We start from the raw sequence: 16,948 nt of genomic DNA on the forward strand, positions 1-16,948 counted from the left end.
AGTTATGCCACTAGCCAATAGCAATAAATATTACAAGTAAATGTTATAGAATTAGCAACGACGTATCAACGATAGCAATCAAGCCTCAAATCAAATAGCAACGTTATGCGGATGCTATAAGCCGTCATACTCTTCACTACAGATTGGGAAAACATAAGAAATATGTACAGTATCTCGTCTGCAAATACTTGTATAACTCATTTATTTTTTGGATTCCATCACTCCTGTTTTAACGTTGGCCATTTGAATTGTCACAAAATGTAGTTTATTCAACCAACTTCCCGTTGTATAAGTAAGTTGTACTTTGCATTACTTCAGACTATTTGTTGCCTCGGGCATAACGCTTTTTATCTCTCTGACAGATATATCTCAGAATTATAGAAATGTTTTTCGGCGTGGAAGATTATTCTTTGCTTGGCAGGCTATAAACGGACGTAATTCGAAGGTAGAGATGTTATACTGTATGTACTTGATTTTATCTGTAGTATGTTAAGATCACAATTACGTGCGAAACATTTTTTTTTCGTTCCTATCCGATTAGATTGTTTAAAGGATTTGTCAGTCAAATCGACTTAATCTTTTGACTGACAACGCATTAGATCTTTTTAATTCGAGACTGGATTAGATGATTAACATTTTGTGCATAAGGCAGGCCGTTTCTATTTTCTGTTGTATTATAATTATAATCAGAATATAGTCGAGAAATAAGATAGAAAGAAATGTTGATACCATTTGTATAAGCTTGAATAGATTAATATCAGAATGCTGTTTGGGGTTTTCTGGCTTCGGGGATTTTTATATCACTACAGCATAGCTGGATAGCATACACGAGACCAAGTTTTAAGTAAATCAATATGTATTCGGATATCAGTTTGCTATTGACTTATGGCAATATAGTGCAAAAATATTCAGATCCGACGCATCAAGTCTGTGTAATTTGATTAATTAACCTCTTGGATAAAAGTACTTGACGTTAACTTGAACTTATAGGCATGGATGAGTAGTATTTGAGGCACCCGTCTTATTTATCATTTAATTAGTCCGATTGCTCACAAATTTTCACGCATACAGACGAAAAAACTGAATATTTTGTATGAAAAGGCAGCAAGTAAGTGTTGTAATTTGTACTGTTCATTATCGTGGTGCAATTAACCGAAAGACAAGCTAAAGTAAAATATCACTCCACGATTTTTATTGAAATTTTATCAGACTATGAATTTAGATGTGCCGTGTGCATCGGATTTGCTACAAGGGAATTTGGGATGACAACGTCGAAAGCTCAATCTGTAAATGAGTGTTGGATTTAGAACCATTGCTTATGTACACACTAGAATGGTTAAATAGAACGTGCTGTTCGTACAAGTTGTGAAGGAAAAGAAAATGACTTTGTCAATATAACTTATATTTAATCAAAACCGCAAAATCACGGCTGTATTATATATTATAAAGCATCCGCGTTTCACGATGATGACATAATGTCTGAAACATCGAACAGATTGTCGATGATGAAACAAATTTACAAAGCAAATATATCGGATAATTCCGAATCTCTGCTATTTTTTAGCAAATTTTAAAGTAAAGTATTTTTACTGATATCGTAATTGTTAACAATAAATAGGAAAATTAAATTTGCCAATATAACTATGAAGCCAACCTCTCGCAGCCATGTGCAACAAACACACTTCATAGTGTTATTATGAGTTGCGAAGAGGTTAAATAAATCTTTATAGTAACAAGGAAAAAGTGAACCAAAATAGTCAATATAGCCAGTTCTTTAAATCTTAGTTGATACAAGTCGCTATTTTAGCGTAGAAATCAGACGATTGTTACTTGCCAATTACTCCATCTTAGCTTTGTAGAGTTCATCACATTGATCCCAAAATAAGCAGCTATTCCTGTCCATAAAGCCCCTCTGTGACGTAAAAGACCATTTGTCAAGACTTTTGTATACAATAAACTTACCTCAAATCACTTCGTTTAAAAGAGTAAAGTTGGTATATCGTGCTCGGCCAGACTCTGGGCAATCTAAGAATGATATAAACCAAGAAAGATCAAATATGTTGCATTGGCTGCATACGGTATGCTGCACCGACACCAATTTCTCACGGATATCGGTTGCAAATTTTACCGATTCAAAATTCGAATAATCCCATTTTTGTGAAATTGATCTTTTGAGGTCATAAATGACTATTGTATGTGAAACGTTTATCTTTGAATTGCGCGCGTTGGTTACATTCAAGTGGTTCGACGCAGCTCTCCCTCCTTTATTTGTGCGGCATGCACAAATGTGATCATGGCACTGATAGTGGTCAGAACAAATGAAACATGAGTAACCTATATCACCATATAAGGTTAATTCGTCTTCTGGTATATTTCTATAAGTTATTTTTGGGTATTGCAAAATAATGCTTATGTCTAACGAAAAAAGAGTGAAAATTATTTTACAAGCAATTTTCGTTTTCACGATTTCATTAAATTTGCAATAAACAGGGTCGGGTATTGCTAACCGTATAAATTATAGTTCTCGAAGACATAGAAGTATCTTATTTCTCTGCGTACAAGTGATTGCTTGTGTACATGAATGTCCGGAGTCGTGGTTGTCCTCAAACTTAACTACGAAAATAAAAAATGGATTTAGTTCCATTATATACCTTGGACATTTGACGTAATTGCAAGATATTCAGTGACAGTGGAACGTAGGCCACACCTATATTTACTTAACGAAAAATCTAATTGCCACTTTCAGTTTCGTCGCAAATTACAGGTTCGTGATTTATGCGCCGATAAGAAGGCAGGTTGAGATTTTGTATTGTATTCTTCTCAACTGTTGGGTAAAATGTTTTCATATTAATGTTATGTCCTCCTACCACGTTATTTGGAAGAGGACGTATAATTTCGGCTTCTTAAGTAGCATGATAATTAAAAACGATTACGTAAGAGCTACCTTTAATTTTGAAAGCGGAGTCTGACAAACTCGCGTGACCTTTTACCGTGGTTCAGAACATCGCCCGTTTTGTGGCCGAGTGGCATGTTTTAAATGTTTATCGCTCATTTTACCGATGAACCTTGGTTGGTCGTTTGCTTTACGAAACGCTTGATTGATCGCCGGTTGAAATACCATGTAAGGATTGCGAGGTAATTTGAAATCAATCACAATTTAAACCGGTGGGTAAATAATATACCTGGATGACTGTTTGGGCAAAAATATTTCTGATAAATTATATACATTATATAGCATGGCCGGATTATCAGACTCGCTGTTAAAATATGGCCCTCCGTGATTTGTGCTTGATTTCTAAATCAGCCATAAATACAGGTTGCGTTACTTGCGTATTACATCGCAACGTAATTCCGTTTACTATATCTACTGTACAGATCTGATATACATTGATTTGAATGGAAGGTGTTAGGTGTCTAGTTGAAGTTTGATATATTTCACAGAAGGTAATACAGATAGATTATACTGTTGATAAAGGCCAAATTCCGGAGAAATTTGTCTCAGTTATCGTTTATCGTGTCATATACATATTTGCTGTATTCCGCGTAGACGTATTTGTGGCTTCGGTTCGTAGAAAGGCTCTTGATATTTTGTGGAGAATTAAAGATCTCTTTCGACACTTTGCTTCTACCTCCAAGTGCGAGTGTTAATTCAAACAAGATCATTTGGATTTCGGATTTTCAGTTGTGTCCCCAGTATGAATATTTTAGTACCCAATCATAGCATCGACATTAAATGTAAAGTTTATCTAAATTTGTTTTGATAGCGTTTTTACTAATCTGTGTGTATACTTAGAAAACTGTGCTCCGGCATGAACACATAGTAAGAATTGTTTTTTGTTTCAATATTTTATAAAATATATTTCTTGTGGGTTATTTTAAAAATTCGAAGTGTATATGAAATAAAATGCGTCACTGATGGTCTCTCAATGGCTGGTCTTCTTTTCATGTACAAAGAAAATGTCTAAAAACCGTAGCAAAATCATTGTCTTTGCAAATGCCTGATAGTTCGGCATTCAGTGCACTATTTTTGCTGTCTTCGTCGACGACGATAATATTGTGACTGATGGGCAATCGAGCGGTAAACGGAGGCAAATTTCGATGGATTAGTTATCAAAACATTTCCTAATTGGGTTCGGGAGCAAATGTTTTCAGTCCTTGTAAATTCTTATTCATTTTGATTAATGTATGGCAATTATATAAAATTTCAATCCATTTTCCCGTTTTGATAGCCATTTGAAACTTTCATTTACAAATATACTATCTTCTTATTTCATTTAATATTATTTAATACTGGCTTAAAATTAGATTCGACTGACCCCATAACAGACTATCGTTCGTGTCAAAATTTGGTCATAATTGACAAACGTAAATACGTCAAATTCTGTCATGCGAAACCGATTTGCTCTACAAATGCGTCACTGTTTGTATATGGTGTGTGTATTACAGTCTGACTCTGCTATTCTTTTTCATTGAGATTTTTTTAACAACTCCTATTGCCCAATTTTCCAGTTTTTCTAAAAATACATTGCTATGTTTTGAATTTGAAACTCATGAAAACTGGGAGGCATCGTAATAAAATTGTGATATTGGGATAAAAGTTGATTTAAATTTATTGGAAGTTTCACGAAACAAAGTTCGATGAATAATGAGCCATTCGAATTTGTTATATTAAATTAGGAATAGAACACCGCTTCTAAGCCATCGCGTAGTCTTACGAGCACGGTCATTGCCATCATGTCAAGTCCGGTCAAATATTTTTGTATCGAATGATCTCATTGATCAAATAAATATAAATGCCCATTTGCGTTGATTCATAAAGAGTCACGGATTTTTGTTTGTATTTTCTCCCGACCACGTCGACATGTAGGGAGTGTTTGTGGGAGCTACGGGCTCTAATGAAAGACAAAGGTATTTTGTTGGGCTACTGCCGTGCGCTATTTACTCGACGATAATAGAATATCTTTTTGAGATTGTTGTAAATTTGGCGACTCACAATATTTTGTTTCGTTTCGAATTTTTTTACCGTTACCCTATTTTTTTGTCAGTTATGGTCGAATATTTAAAGTAATCGAAGTAGAAAAACACGCTGCCTGTCGGAACCACACCGTGATACAGGGAGAACGAAAACCGTAGGAGAGTGCAACAAGGCGCCCGCCTGACGCAAGACTGCAAAATTGTGCAAGGTACAAGAAAAAATTACGATGGCTCTGGATAAAAAGAATTCAAAATACAAGCGTAGGCAGCGGGACAAGACACGATATCTCAGTTTCGTCAGTATATTGAGTCAGAACAGTATGTCCGCCGACGCCAACTGGAAAATGAGGTAAGATGTCTTGTTATTTTATTCGTACAAGCGTGGGTGAATATACATATAAATTTATGTCAACAATTCAGTGAAATATTCAGTAGTAAATTATAAATTCAAAATTTTTTTAGAAATTTAGTTTCATCACGAACGAAATTCGCCATAAATCAAAATTTCTCTTTCTCTAAATTTAAAGCATGAGCTGAAGTTTGAGCATTTTTTGAGTTGATGAATATGAGTCAATTTAATACGTAGTAAGCCTGATTGAATCGACTATATTTTATACCACATTTGGTGTGACAATACAGCCATAACCTATGACTGAATTCTACTCATACTGCCCACTCATTTGCGTCCAATTGAGTTTCAGTTTGAGCTGTCACATCAAATTTTCATTCATCAAAAATACTACAGACAGAGACAGGCAGTCGATAGATTGGGTCCTCATTTATTGATCTAGCAGACTGACAATTACTTCAGACGAATTGTCGTAGATTTCATTAGAGAACAACTTACAAAAGCATCTAATGATTTAGAAATTTGTCGATCTATCGGGGATGTTATTATCTGAATGACAGTCAGTCCAGGAGTGTTCCCATACTCTTTGGCGTGATAAAAAAAATTCTCGATTTTTTTCGAATTTATCAAAATCAAACCTCATAATGCATGGATTCAGTTGCGCCTGCTCGGAGAAAACAAGTAAAATGTTTAATAAAAATACTTCAAATGTAGCGATTGTTTACCAATCATGTGACTTCAATGCAAAATGAGAAATCTTAAGGAATTCTTTAAAAACGCCCTTTTTAAATGTTCTGTATTATGCGAAACAAATGCTTGTAAATTTTGCGTTTTTATTTTGTAAAACGCTGAGTTATTTATTTCGATACTCTTCAGTACCTCTAATGTGCGTCCAAGAATTATAATTAACGATAATGCGCCTAAGGACGGCACGTTAATGGGAAATATCTCGTATAGGTTGACCGCATAATAAGTTCTGCAAACAAATATGTATGTATTTTTGTATTATTTTACTATACCTTTCGTGGATTATAGTATTCGTTACGCTTATTATTACACTGCCCTGGCGGATTATGGATGCAAAAATGTGATGCGAGATTAGAACAAGGACATGACATAGACATGAAAAAAACTCAACTAATTGTGGGGTAGACCATCATCTGCTTATTTACGCTGTAAAATGCATATATTAATAAATTAAAAGACTTTTTTCTTAAAATAGTAAACCTACACAATGTCGCTAAAATTTTAGTGAAACGCAAATTTCCTTTTAAACTATCGCCTGTTTATTAAAATAGAGTCCATATTGCCAACCCACCCTACTGAGGCTTCCATTTGCTATAAATGACCAGAATTTGTTGAGCTGCAGTAAAGTTTTGTAAAAGTCTAAATCAAGGATGTATGAACTGCCGAAATCTCGTCCAAATAAAACTTGTCGTGAAAGTGGATGACCCGTGATACCGTTATTTTAACTCCATCAAGCACTGGAGTTTTGTCTGGCGCCAGGTTTTATTTATATTTGAGGTTTTTGAAAACTCTCTTTTGTTAAGTTTCGTTCATGTGTAAGTCGCCAGCTAGCTCGTGTAACAAACTTCACCATGCCAATACATTTAATTCAATAGTCTGTTATTCATACCGCCCTTTGCAGATTGTATTTACCTATAAATAAGAATTGGGAGTTTGAGACGCCCAAGAATGTTGTAATACAATTAAAAACATGAATAAATCTGCCCTGACTGAAGTATTGATCTTGTTTTTATAAATTTCAAGATAGTATCATACGAAAACTCCTTGAGGTTTCAATCTCTCCAGGAAAGCTGAAAGTTGTTCGTATTGGATTGTTGTGCTCACTATTTTTAAAAACGAAAGTACCATCGCCCTCGCATTTTTACCATTCTTCCGTGAAATGAGAAAAGAAACTGATAATAAAGAGTTTGGACAATTTGTTTGATTGCTTCATTGAACACCAGCTGAAGTAATACAATCATATTTGTGCTCCAAACATTTCCACATTGTATTCGAAACAGTAAACGAGGAAGGCTCATAGAATGTAAAAATTTCCCATACTAGCCCAACAGTATGATCTGCCAAATAAACTGATTTTGACAGGCCTTTTTACAAAAATTTCAGGTCACGCTTGCATTTTTATCATAAATTTGATATGGCCCAATTATGATTTAGTTCGCTCCAATTTTGTGTATTTTTTTTAATTTGATTCATATTTTGTTAACCAATATTTTTTTATCGGTTATATATATTTTACTTGTTTCAACTATATATCATTACTTTTTTCAATAATTCAATCATCAGTTATGACTTCTCTTCTGTATAATAATAATAATTCAAATATCTTCAAGTTTATTATCAACTACCGAGTTTCATCAATTTAAATTTGAAAACCTGATCGAAAGCTTGAAATTATTGGTCAAGATTAAATGGATGTCCAGCAGTATCGTTTAGAAGAGGAAGATTATTTATCATCCAACACAAAGTAATCCATCCACATTCAGTTGTCACTTTATATTTACATATTCATTTTTAATCGGATTCCGGCCAAGCGTTGTTGTAATTTTATGCTGAACCAAGTATGGGAGGTCGATTTCATCGCCTGTCAGACGTTCATAACGGTGCTTTTAAGTTATCGGTCAATCTCAAGAATAATCAAGATGGTGGGCAATTGTTGCGATATGGTTCACACGCAATTATATGTCAAAACGTTCTCTCATTTCTGAACGTAAGTTTTCCCATATCCATGCTACTCGATCAATCAAATAACATGAATGGATTTCTGTGCTAGACATCTATGTTGTGCGTACGATGTTATGATCCAGTGGTTTCAACGTATGTACATATGTCAGTTTTATGTACTCTTATGATGCTTTACCTGAGAGTTATAAAAGCAATATGAAATGTGCTTCGTCGATTACTTCTCGCATAGATGAGTTAATCCTGAATGGGTTCAAATGTCCAATTCATTTTGGTAAAATGGCAACTCAAATAGTTTTTGAAGTGAATGAATATGTTTACCATATTAACAATATCTTGTCTATCACAAAGTTGTGGAGTTGTCATTGATTTATTGTCTTACACGATTTGCAGACGACAATGGCGAGTAGTTCCATTTCTTTTTTTGTACTTAAATTATGCCAGAGAAGCTCATAGGTTATCGAAAATTGTTCTGTGGACCACACAGAGTGTCTCGACCTCGGCTGAGAACCACTGCTCTTGACTTCTTCGGTCGAATTCAGATTCAATAATATAAAATTGTCACTGTTATCCCTTCTCTCATTATTGTATAGAAACATGCATTGAGACGTAATTTGTTTTGTTTAAAATATCAAACCAAACTCCATAATGCACTTGAACTTTATATGATTTTCAATTATTTATCTGCAGAGTCCCAACGTTACGAGCAAGTCAACTTCCTGAAGATTTACTGGAAACGTATGAAGAAGCGTTTTATTTATTGGATACAGATAATACAGGAGTGATAGGTGGTTTGAATTTAAATATCATCAGAATAACTCTTGTTTTAGTGTTGAAATTTGCTGGGATTGTAACACGCTTTTGAACTAGTACTTTATTTTCTTCAGCTATATCAATATATCCATTAGTTGGTATATGGCATGTGGATTGATATACAATGTGCTATCTGGTTATAATGGTAAATTTACGTTGCAGTGTTTAGATACTTGACTGTCGAACGAGACGATTCATGTTATCTTGAGTTGTCTGAGACTCAAACTTGTTTAAATAAAGAGACTAGATTATGCTATTAGACAATATTAATATTCTTCTTGTTAATATTTAACAAATCGTCTGCGTCGTATTGTCTCCTTCCCACGAGAAATCACTTGTTTCGAAATTAACCTATCTAATGCTATTGATTTGACCCAAAAGAATTTTATATCTTGAAGCAACATTGCCAACCTTTTCTAAAATATATCTGAACCCTGAAATTTTGAAATAGGAAAACATTAATTTACAATGAGCATTCAAGAAAGATGATGGATTCATGGTATTATGAATAATATCCATGTATGTGCAGCAATCTTCAACCATCCATTTCTCGGCCTCTTATTAGATCCTGAAATAAATATGAGATTCTAACTTTTATAAATATTATTACAGCGGACATGCAGTGAATTTCGCTGGTTAAATCACGGTAGTCATATTCAGAGTAATTTATTAAACAGCGTTCCTGCTGTGGTTTGTACTTGACAAAGATAAATTCCGATCAATCAAAAATTCCAATAAAATTCTTCATTTAACTCCAGGGAAAAAAGAAGTTGGTATAGTGATGAGAGCAATTGGTCAGGAACCAACAGACGAAGAAATTGAAAATTTAGTCAAGGAAGTCGACAGAACAGAAACTGGAAGACTGAGTTTCAATGATTTTTTAGCTCTTTTGGCTCACATTTGCCAGGTTTGTATGATTACGTGATAGCAAATAATCAAAAGATTTATTTTTGATGTTTGTACCGGTATAACACAGACGCTTAATAAATTGTGTTTATGTAGTGTGCATGAACACCAACGAATTAATTGTATGTAGGAGGTGTATAAGTCAAGAAGTGTAGGTGTATTACGTTATCATATGACGTTTGTGGTACTCTAATTTTTACATGATTTGATTCTTTCAAAACAATGATCACATGTCATGGAGCAGTCTAATAAAAACGGTCATACGTTGTGATGCGGTTGTGATGAAACCAGCATGAACAAAGTTGTATGATTGAATGCTAATTCTGTTCCATTTTTATAAAGGCTTTATGCACACGTTGTCTTTTATAGTCAATTATTAGTTTAATTTCTTCGTTGTGTATGCATTCAAAAATACAAACTTTTTTATAAACATGTCTCTATTATTCAGGAAGAAGAACCAGAAGAAGAATGGGAAAGGGTGTTTCAGCAATTCGATCATAACAGTGAGTGACTGGCTTTTCGTTATTTGAGCTAATTATTTCACCCAGGAATTGTGAGCATTCTCAAAATGCGTGCAAGATTAAGATAAGGGGACTGATATACATAACGTAATCAGTTTGATTTTAGAAATGGGCCGCATTTTTGGCAATGTTATGGTTATCCTTTGCTAATAGAAATAATGCCACTGGTTAAACTAATTGTATCCTAAGCGAAATATTCACAAGATCTCGTAAAAACTCTACTTCTTCTAATGGAAATTTGTTTGAAATGATGGCTTAAAGTGCAATGATAATTTTTTTTTTTTATATGATGTTACAGGCTATATTTACAAATAAATCGATATCTTGAACTAAATTATTAGAACGTATTTGTCTCCGATTTCGCTTAATTCATTCTAATACAGTTATATGTAATGAATAATGAATTTAATACGTTATGGCGGATCGGAAAGATTTTTATCCTCGGCCAATTTCCACTTTACCCCATAATTTGGCGTTGTTTCAACTAGCTGACTTCTTATTTGTAGAAGACGGTTTTATTGACGAACATGATCTTCGAAAAACTATGCTTCAACTTCGACTGAAGTTCACTGATACAGATGTTGATGAAATGCTTAATGAGTTTGCTCCTCTTCGGGACAGTGGTCCAAGACGAATAGATTTTGAAGATTTTCTTTCGATTCTAACGTGATTTCCTCACAAAGTTGTGTATTTCAAATTGCAAAAGTTTGTGGAAATGTTAAGTGACACTGTGTAGGTAGGCGGTGTTATGTATTATACACAGTGACGGAGAGTTCGGATGCAAAGAAATTGTTTGTCAGCTTATCAGGTGAAAATCAGTTTGCATGAAAATATTCAGCGAAACGTAAATTGAAAATGTGAATCAATATCTTAGCTTTTGAAAACGCCATACAGCTGACTTGACTTTTTAAAAACTCAAATGTATATTTATAGTTTTACTGATAGAATATAACAGTCACGATGCTTTATTTGCCACATTATTCCGTCCCTGCTGACAATATTTTGCGCATAAAGCCATTCTAGTTCGTTTGAATATTATTTGAAAATATCATTTGTAGTATTTTATTCCTAGACTATATTGCAATTCATATCTTTTTTAAAATGCATAGCTGCAAAATTGTACCGATTTTGATCGTCGTTTGTTTCGAAAAAGTATATGTTGAAATTAATGAAAAAAAGTTTGGAAAGCATAGCATAGGCAATTATAACCCACACCGCTTTAATGCTCTAATGACAAAGCTACTAGTTTATATCGTGTTGCATCAACTGCCTTCGAATAAATTAACTGCAAGAAATTGTTAATATCGACTTAAATGGAACATTTTAGTAAAATAAAATTGGATTTTTTTCTTATTCAGCCTTTCTCGATAAAAATGTTTCTGTTTGTCCGAATACTATTTAGGTTAATTTCATTCGTCTGTTTTGCATTATTTTACATTTTATGCATATTCATATATTATTATTTGAGATTTATACTGCGTAACTTTATAAGAATGAGCTTATTATTATTATTAATGTCATTTTCTCTCGCTGGGCCGCAATCAAATAATACTATTATCGAATATGCTATTTTCTTGGTCGCATTGACGTGACTAACTGCTTCGAGTCAATTCACTGGCGCGCAGTGTTGCACCATAATTTTGTTTGGCTTCAGCAGCTTTTTGCATTTCAGTGCTAGTCTAACCATCGATACATTGATAGTCTAATATGAACCAAGAAAATGGAAGAAAACGATATTCGCTTTATTTGTGGTCCTCACTTGGGATAACTTATACTTTATATGATAATCTCATTGCAAATTTTTTAAATAAAGTCCAACAGTGGGTGAGTTCTGTGTACTTCAAGGTATATTGTTCTTTGTGTTAGCTATATTTACGAACTGGACTTACGCATTTGCGATAAAGCGTAGCAATTGGACAAAAGATCGCCCTGATCTGGTGAACTCCTGCGTTTTCAGTTGACATCAATAGTAACGTGGGATTGGGATTTTACACGCTCTTGTTTGAGGGGCATATCTGCTTGAAGTGAAATTGAAACTTTCTCGATATGATTTATAAGTTCTATGATAAGTATGCGTTCAGTATTTAACGTTTTGGATATTTTCTAAAATGATTGGGATGGCAAGTATAATTTTACTCGAATAATATACGCGATGTGTTAGTGTTACGCTTTTTCAGAGACGTTCAGAAAGTACACGACGGTTTGTTGAATTGTGACGACAAAATGCCCTGTATATAGATAAAAACAGTCAAAAGTAATGAGTTGCAAATACGAGTGATCAATGATCACGTTGCCGCAGTTATAAGCAATATACGATAATGGCAAATAAAGTTTGCAACGCCGCTGTGATTCTTGCAGTGATTTCAATATATATTTGTATCCAAGAGGTAAACGCCAGAGCGAGGTTCTCTAAAACCTCAGAAGTCAAACAAGTTTCTACAAAATTGAATACATTAAATGAAAACGAAAAAAGTTCCATTGGAAGGTACAATGTGTTAATACAACGAAGTAAAACTCGATCGAAGCGCCGATATCGCCAAAATAAGGTAAAGACAAGAAGACATGCCAGATCTATAAATAGAAAATTTATTTCGCAACCCGAAGTAAGCGATATGTCAAGAGAAGAGAAAAGATATAGGACAACGGAAGCAGCTCCGCAATTTTCTGAGATGGTTCCGCTCGAAATTATAGCGCAATTTGGTGGGAATGTCCCACCGGAGATAGCTGAACAATATAGCGCCTGGACAACACGACAGCGTGATGTAAATATCCAGTCAAATAGAGACTACAACGAAATTACGTCCGAAATCGTCACTGAATATAGTGGCGATGTGCAACAAAAAGAGGCTACTGAAGTCCTTGTGCCTCTTCCTGGAACACCAGTTCAGGCAGGTATAGAAATCCGAGCACCAGGCTTTATCTCCACACAGCAAGTTTCAGATTTACCGCAAGTTTCGTTTGGAGAATTCAACTACAACTACGACTTGAAGCCTCCTTCTGTTTGCGTTCACCAAGATAACGACACAGATTCCGACGGAGATGAAGAAGTAGAAAAAACAACTGCCGCGCCCAGACCACCGGCTCCTCCGAGTCCGCATATACCCCTTACTTCTCATCAAAAAGAGTCACTTCTGAGGGAACATAATAAATACAGAGCAAGTCTTGTTCCTAATGCCGCTGATATGCGACTATTGTCTTGGGATGACGAATTAGCTTGGGTATCAGAATTGTTTACGAATTCGTGTTACTTTCATGACATAGTTGAGCCCCCGCTGTCTAACGCTAATGACACACGGTTTCTTTCAACAGTCCAGCTGAGGCGTCACTCATATATCACGGCTGAGATTGGTTACACTTGGTTTGCGTGGCCGAACACATACGATATTCCAGAAGATTTCGCAGCTGCATCACTTGCTGCTTGGGTGTCAGAAAGAGATTTTTACAATAGCCATACGAAAGTATGCGACGGGATATGTGAGCACTATTTACAGGTAATATATTCAATGCACCTTTAGATTTATTCAATAGGAAAACGTTATGTGAAACTAAAAAGAATAATAAGAAGACACAGAAATAAAACCATGAAATGTTGTTGTAATTAAAAACAAAGTATACAATAACAACAATTGGGCTACTTACCATCTGTTCTATTACATATTCGTATATATATGATTACAAATACATCTTTGATTCAGATTATATGGGCGGAAACTTTCAAATTGGGATGTGGTGCATCTTGGTGTGAAGAGCCGCGTATTAATGGCATCATCTGGCCTCAAGCAATAATGTTAGTTTGTTCCTACACTCCGCGAGGGGCATTGGCAAATTACATGGCGTCAAACAGTGGCTTCAAATATTTTGATCCCAAATTATTTGTAGAACCGTATATTCCGGGTAGACCATGTTCTTTGTGTGTGCTTGACCCTCAGGATCCAAACCAAAACGTCGACGACATGAGGTATGTATAAAAATTGGAATTTCTTTTCCTCGTATATATATTAAAAGTAAAATCTGAACAGAAATTGTGTTCCGTGGTGCCGGAAAAATTGACTGGATAGATGATTTGAGTTTATTGTTAGAACTTCTAACGCGACATTGCAAATTTCTGTCCAAACTGTTAATAACCCCGAATAAATCGATAATCATAAAAGACGATAGGGTTTGATGATAATTAATTTGTAGGCATGATATTTTATTTTGGGAATTTATCTAAACTTCATTTTAAAAACATCTCAATTTTTAGATCGACTACAGATAAATGTTGGAACGGCCTTTGCACAAACCCAGTGCGAGATAAACTCATACCATTCGTTCCTCCAGCAAGAACAACAACACAAATGTGGATTCAAACGCCAGCACCAACAACATCATCTCCAGGTAGGTTCCATTTGCGTCATAGGGGATTCAATTTGGTTTGCATTTCAGCTTCATCTCTTAAGAATATCGGGGGGAAATATAATGGCAAGTTTCAAAATGTATACGAAAGGCGGACCCCCAGAAGTATGTGCACCAAGATGGCGCACAACTTGAACATAGTATGTGTATCAGGTTGTCTGCCATTTTGGTGCACATACTTCTGGAGCGCCCAAAAGGCAATATTCAAATAGATTAGTTGAAATTAGGATATAGATGCTTGTACAGAACCTTTTTCGGAGGCATAAAATCATTTAATCAATCTAACATCGCGTAGACAATCGTACTAAACTTAGTAGACGAAAACAAATATAGAACTTATTTGTAAATATTGAATAATATGCTAGTATAGGATTTTTAATTCGAATTGTGATCAATGATGCAAAAGGTGACTGAAGTTATGAACGCCATAAAACATATAACAACAACAACAACAAGAATATAGAATATGTTTGACTCCCAAAACTTTAAACTATTGGCATTCAAACTACAAATTCCTATCTGTTGATCTTAGTACTTGATTGGCGTCAGTGTGGCCACCAGACAAAGATAAAATTCAGAGATGCTACCAAAGAGCCTACGCGACATTATAGGCTAGTCATTTGCTCAGAACCATGGTTGGCTTCTCCCATGTCTAACTTAATTTCTTCTTCCACTTTTCAGTTAAGAAATCAACAACAGATGTTATTGAAATTCAAATGGACGATGATGATGATATTGTTGTAACCGAAGATGGTTCACCAACTCTTTTCGTTAGTTTTATTCTAATTTGTATTTCATATGCATTTTCCTTGTATGAGACATTTTCATAGCGTACAAAGACATTGACAAATAAAACAAAGCACCAAGCGAGGACCAATGTTTGACAAGATGCATGTAGCTGGTCTCTTATTAACATTCGCGAAACTCATATTCCTTTGTTAAATAGACTGCAACATAGTCTACAGTTCAAACATGCATGCCTTAAGGATATATCCCACGCAGCCCATTCAATTTTACGAGATTGCCCCATAGCAATCCACTCTGCGGTTGAAGAAAAACACTATTATTTCTTGTCAAGTATGCTACGTGTTTTGTAAAATAAGTTCTCAAATCGAAATTGAAAAATGAAGTCATTCCAATTACTTAGTCAAGGCTAGAAAGTGCAAAAATTCTGGTGGCACGTATATTTATTGTAACTGCATTACAATGCGTATGTATATGCCTGGCACACATCCCGTGTGTTTATATAGATTTCACTGTACTTTTTTTCAAATATTCTGTTGCTATGTTTGTTTGATTATTTTAAACTCAATTTACTCCGTTAAAACAAACAAACTACGCTTCTATTTCAAAACACATACCCATTGGTTTGCATTTTCATGTATATAATTTATATATGTATATTGTACCTACACAGGCAGGAACCAAAGAAGAAACTAAGTTTCATTCGTTTTTGCAACTTCCTTTAACTTGTATATTCTATGAGAAAACATCAAAAAGACAGATGTTGTTACTGTAGATAAGTAAAGATTGAGCTAAGGGATACTCAGAAGAATTATATTATTAGATGTATTTCACTTCCTTTATTTTGCTAAGAGATCATACACAATCACATTATAAAGAATTGCCTAAAACTGTTTATTTAAACAACCTAGTTGGAAAAATATTACTAGTTTTGAACATTTATACAAACACGGCTTCGCGTTGAACGTCTTAAATAAATTTAGTGGGAAATACGTTTTTGTAACTTTGTGTAGTTTGCAACAGGATTTTGCTTGCTAGTATTCCTAATATGACAGTGGCAATCAGGTATTGGAACAGGCTTTGCGGCGCAAAGTGACTGAAATTACTCACAGGTACCGGATGAACTAAACTAAAAACTTGTTTCGCGGGCACGCAATTTAAAATTGGCAGGTGCCGCATATTTTTTTGTTGAGGGCCGCAGTTTCCACACCCCTGAGATAGAACAACTAACTAGCGAGGGCAAACAACTCGGCATGCATGCAGTGTAATTTGGATTTTGTCTGGCTGTGAGCCTGCTTTGAACTGTTTATCTATATGCGTTTTTAAAACATAACGTGTCATCTAAGAACAACAGAACTAGCCAGCAAACAATTAGAAACATCTTATATAAACCCTACAAAGTAGTCAAATGAAGATGAAAAAACAAGAGATGTGTTTCAGATAATATTAGAGTGTCAAATTTTGCCAACAGGTGAACTCCTTCGATTAATTGGCTTCCAATTCACAGAGAGCTCCGTGGTATTTGTTATTTGGTGATGCA

The 16,948-nt window shown here is 34.8% G+C and overlaps 2 protein-coding genes across 3 annotated transcripts; both read left to right on the top strand.

The window, feature by feature from the left end:
• Positions 1 to 959: 959 nt before the first annotated feature.
• Positions 960 to 12,097, top strand: LOC120330873 (neo-calmodulin-like). 2 transcript variants are annotated; one of them, XM_039397838.2, is made up of 6 exons: positions 960 to 1,108; positions 5,046 to 5,323; positions 8,720 to 8,817; positions 9,601 to 9,749; positions 10,197 to 10,251; positions 10,776 to 12,097. In XM_039397838.2, exons 2-6 carry the CDS (start codon positions 5,202 to 5,204, stop codon positions 10,937 to 10,939), a joined length of 588 nt encoding a protein of 195 aa, XP_039253772.1. In that variant the 5' UTR covers positions 960 to 1,108; positions 5,046 to 5,201; the 3' UTR covers positions 10,940 to 12,097. The 2 variants fall into 2 exon arrangements, with proteins under 2 accessions (XP_039253772.1, XP_077969707.1); XM_078113581.1 differs by lacking the exons at positions 960 to 1,108; positions 5,046 to 5,323 and adding an exon at positions 7,629 to 7,814.
• Positions 12,098 to 12,555: 458 nt separating this feature from the next.
• Positions 12,556 to 15,534, top strand: LOC120330872 (uncharacterized). The gene is made up of 4 exons (XM_039397837.2): positions 12,556 to 13,760; positions 13,965 to 14,227; positions 14,513 to 14,646; positions 15,346 to 15,534. Exons 1-4 carry the CDS (start codon positions 12,588 to 12,590, stop codon positions 15,492 to 15,494), a joined length of 1,719 nt encoding a protein of 572 aa, XP_039253771.2. The 5' UTR covers positions 12,556 to 12,587; the 3' UTR covers positions 15,495 to 15,534.
• Positions 15,535 to 16,948: the final 1,414 nt, after the last annotated feature.

Source organism: Styela clava, chromosome 6 (genome assembly GCF_964204865.1).
Source record: "Styela clava chromosome 6, kaStyClav1.hap1.2, whole genome shotgun sequence".
Lineage (NCBI taxonomy): Eukaryota > Metazoa > Chordata > Ascidiacea > Stolidobranchia > Styelidae > Styela > Styela clava.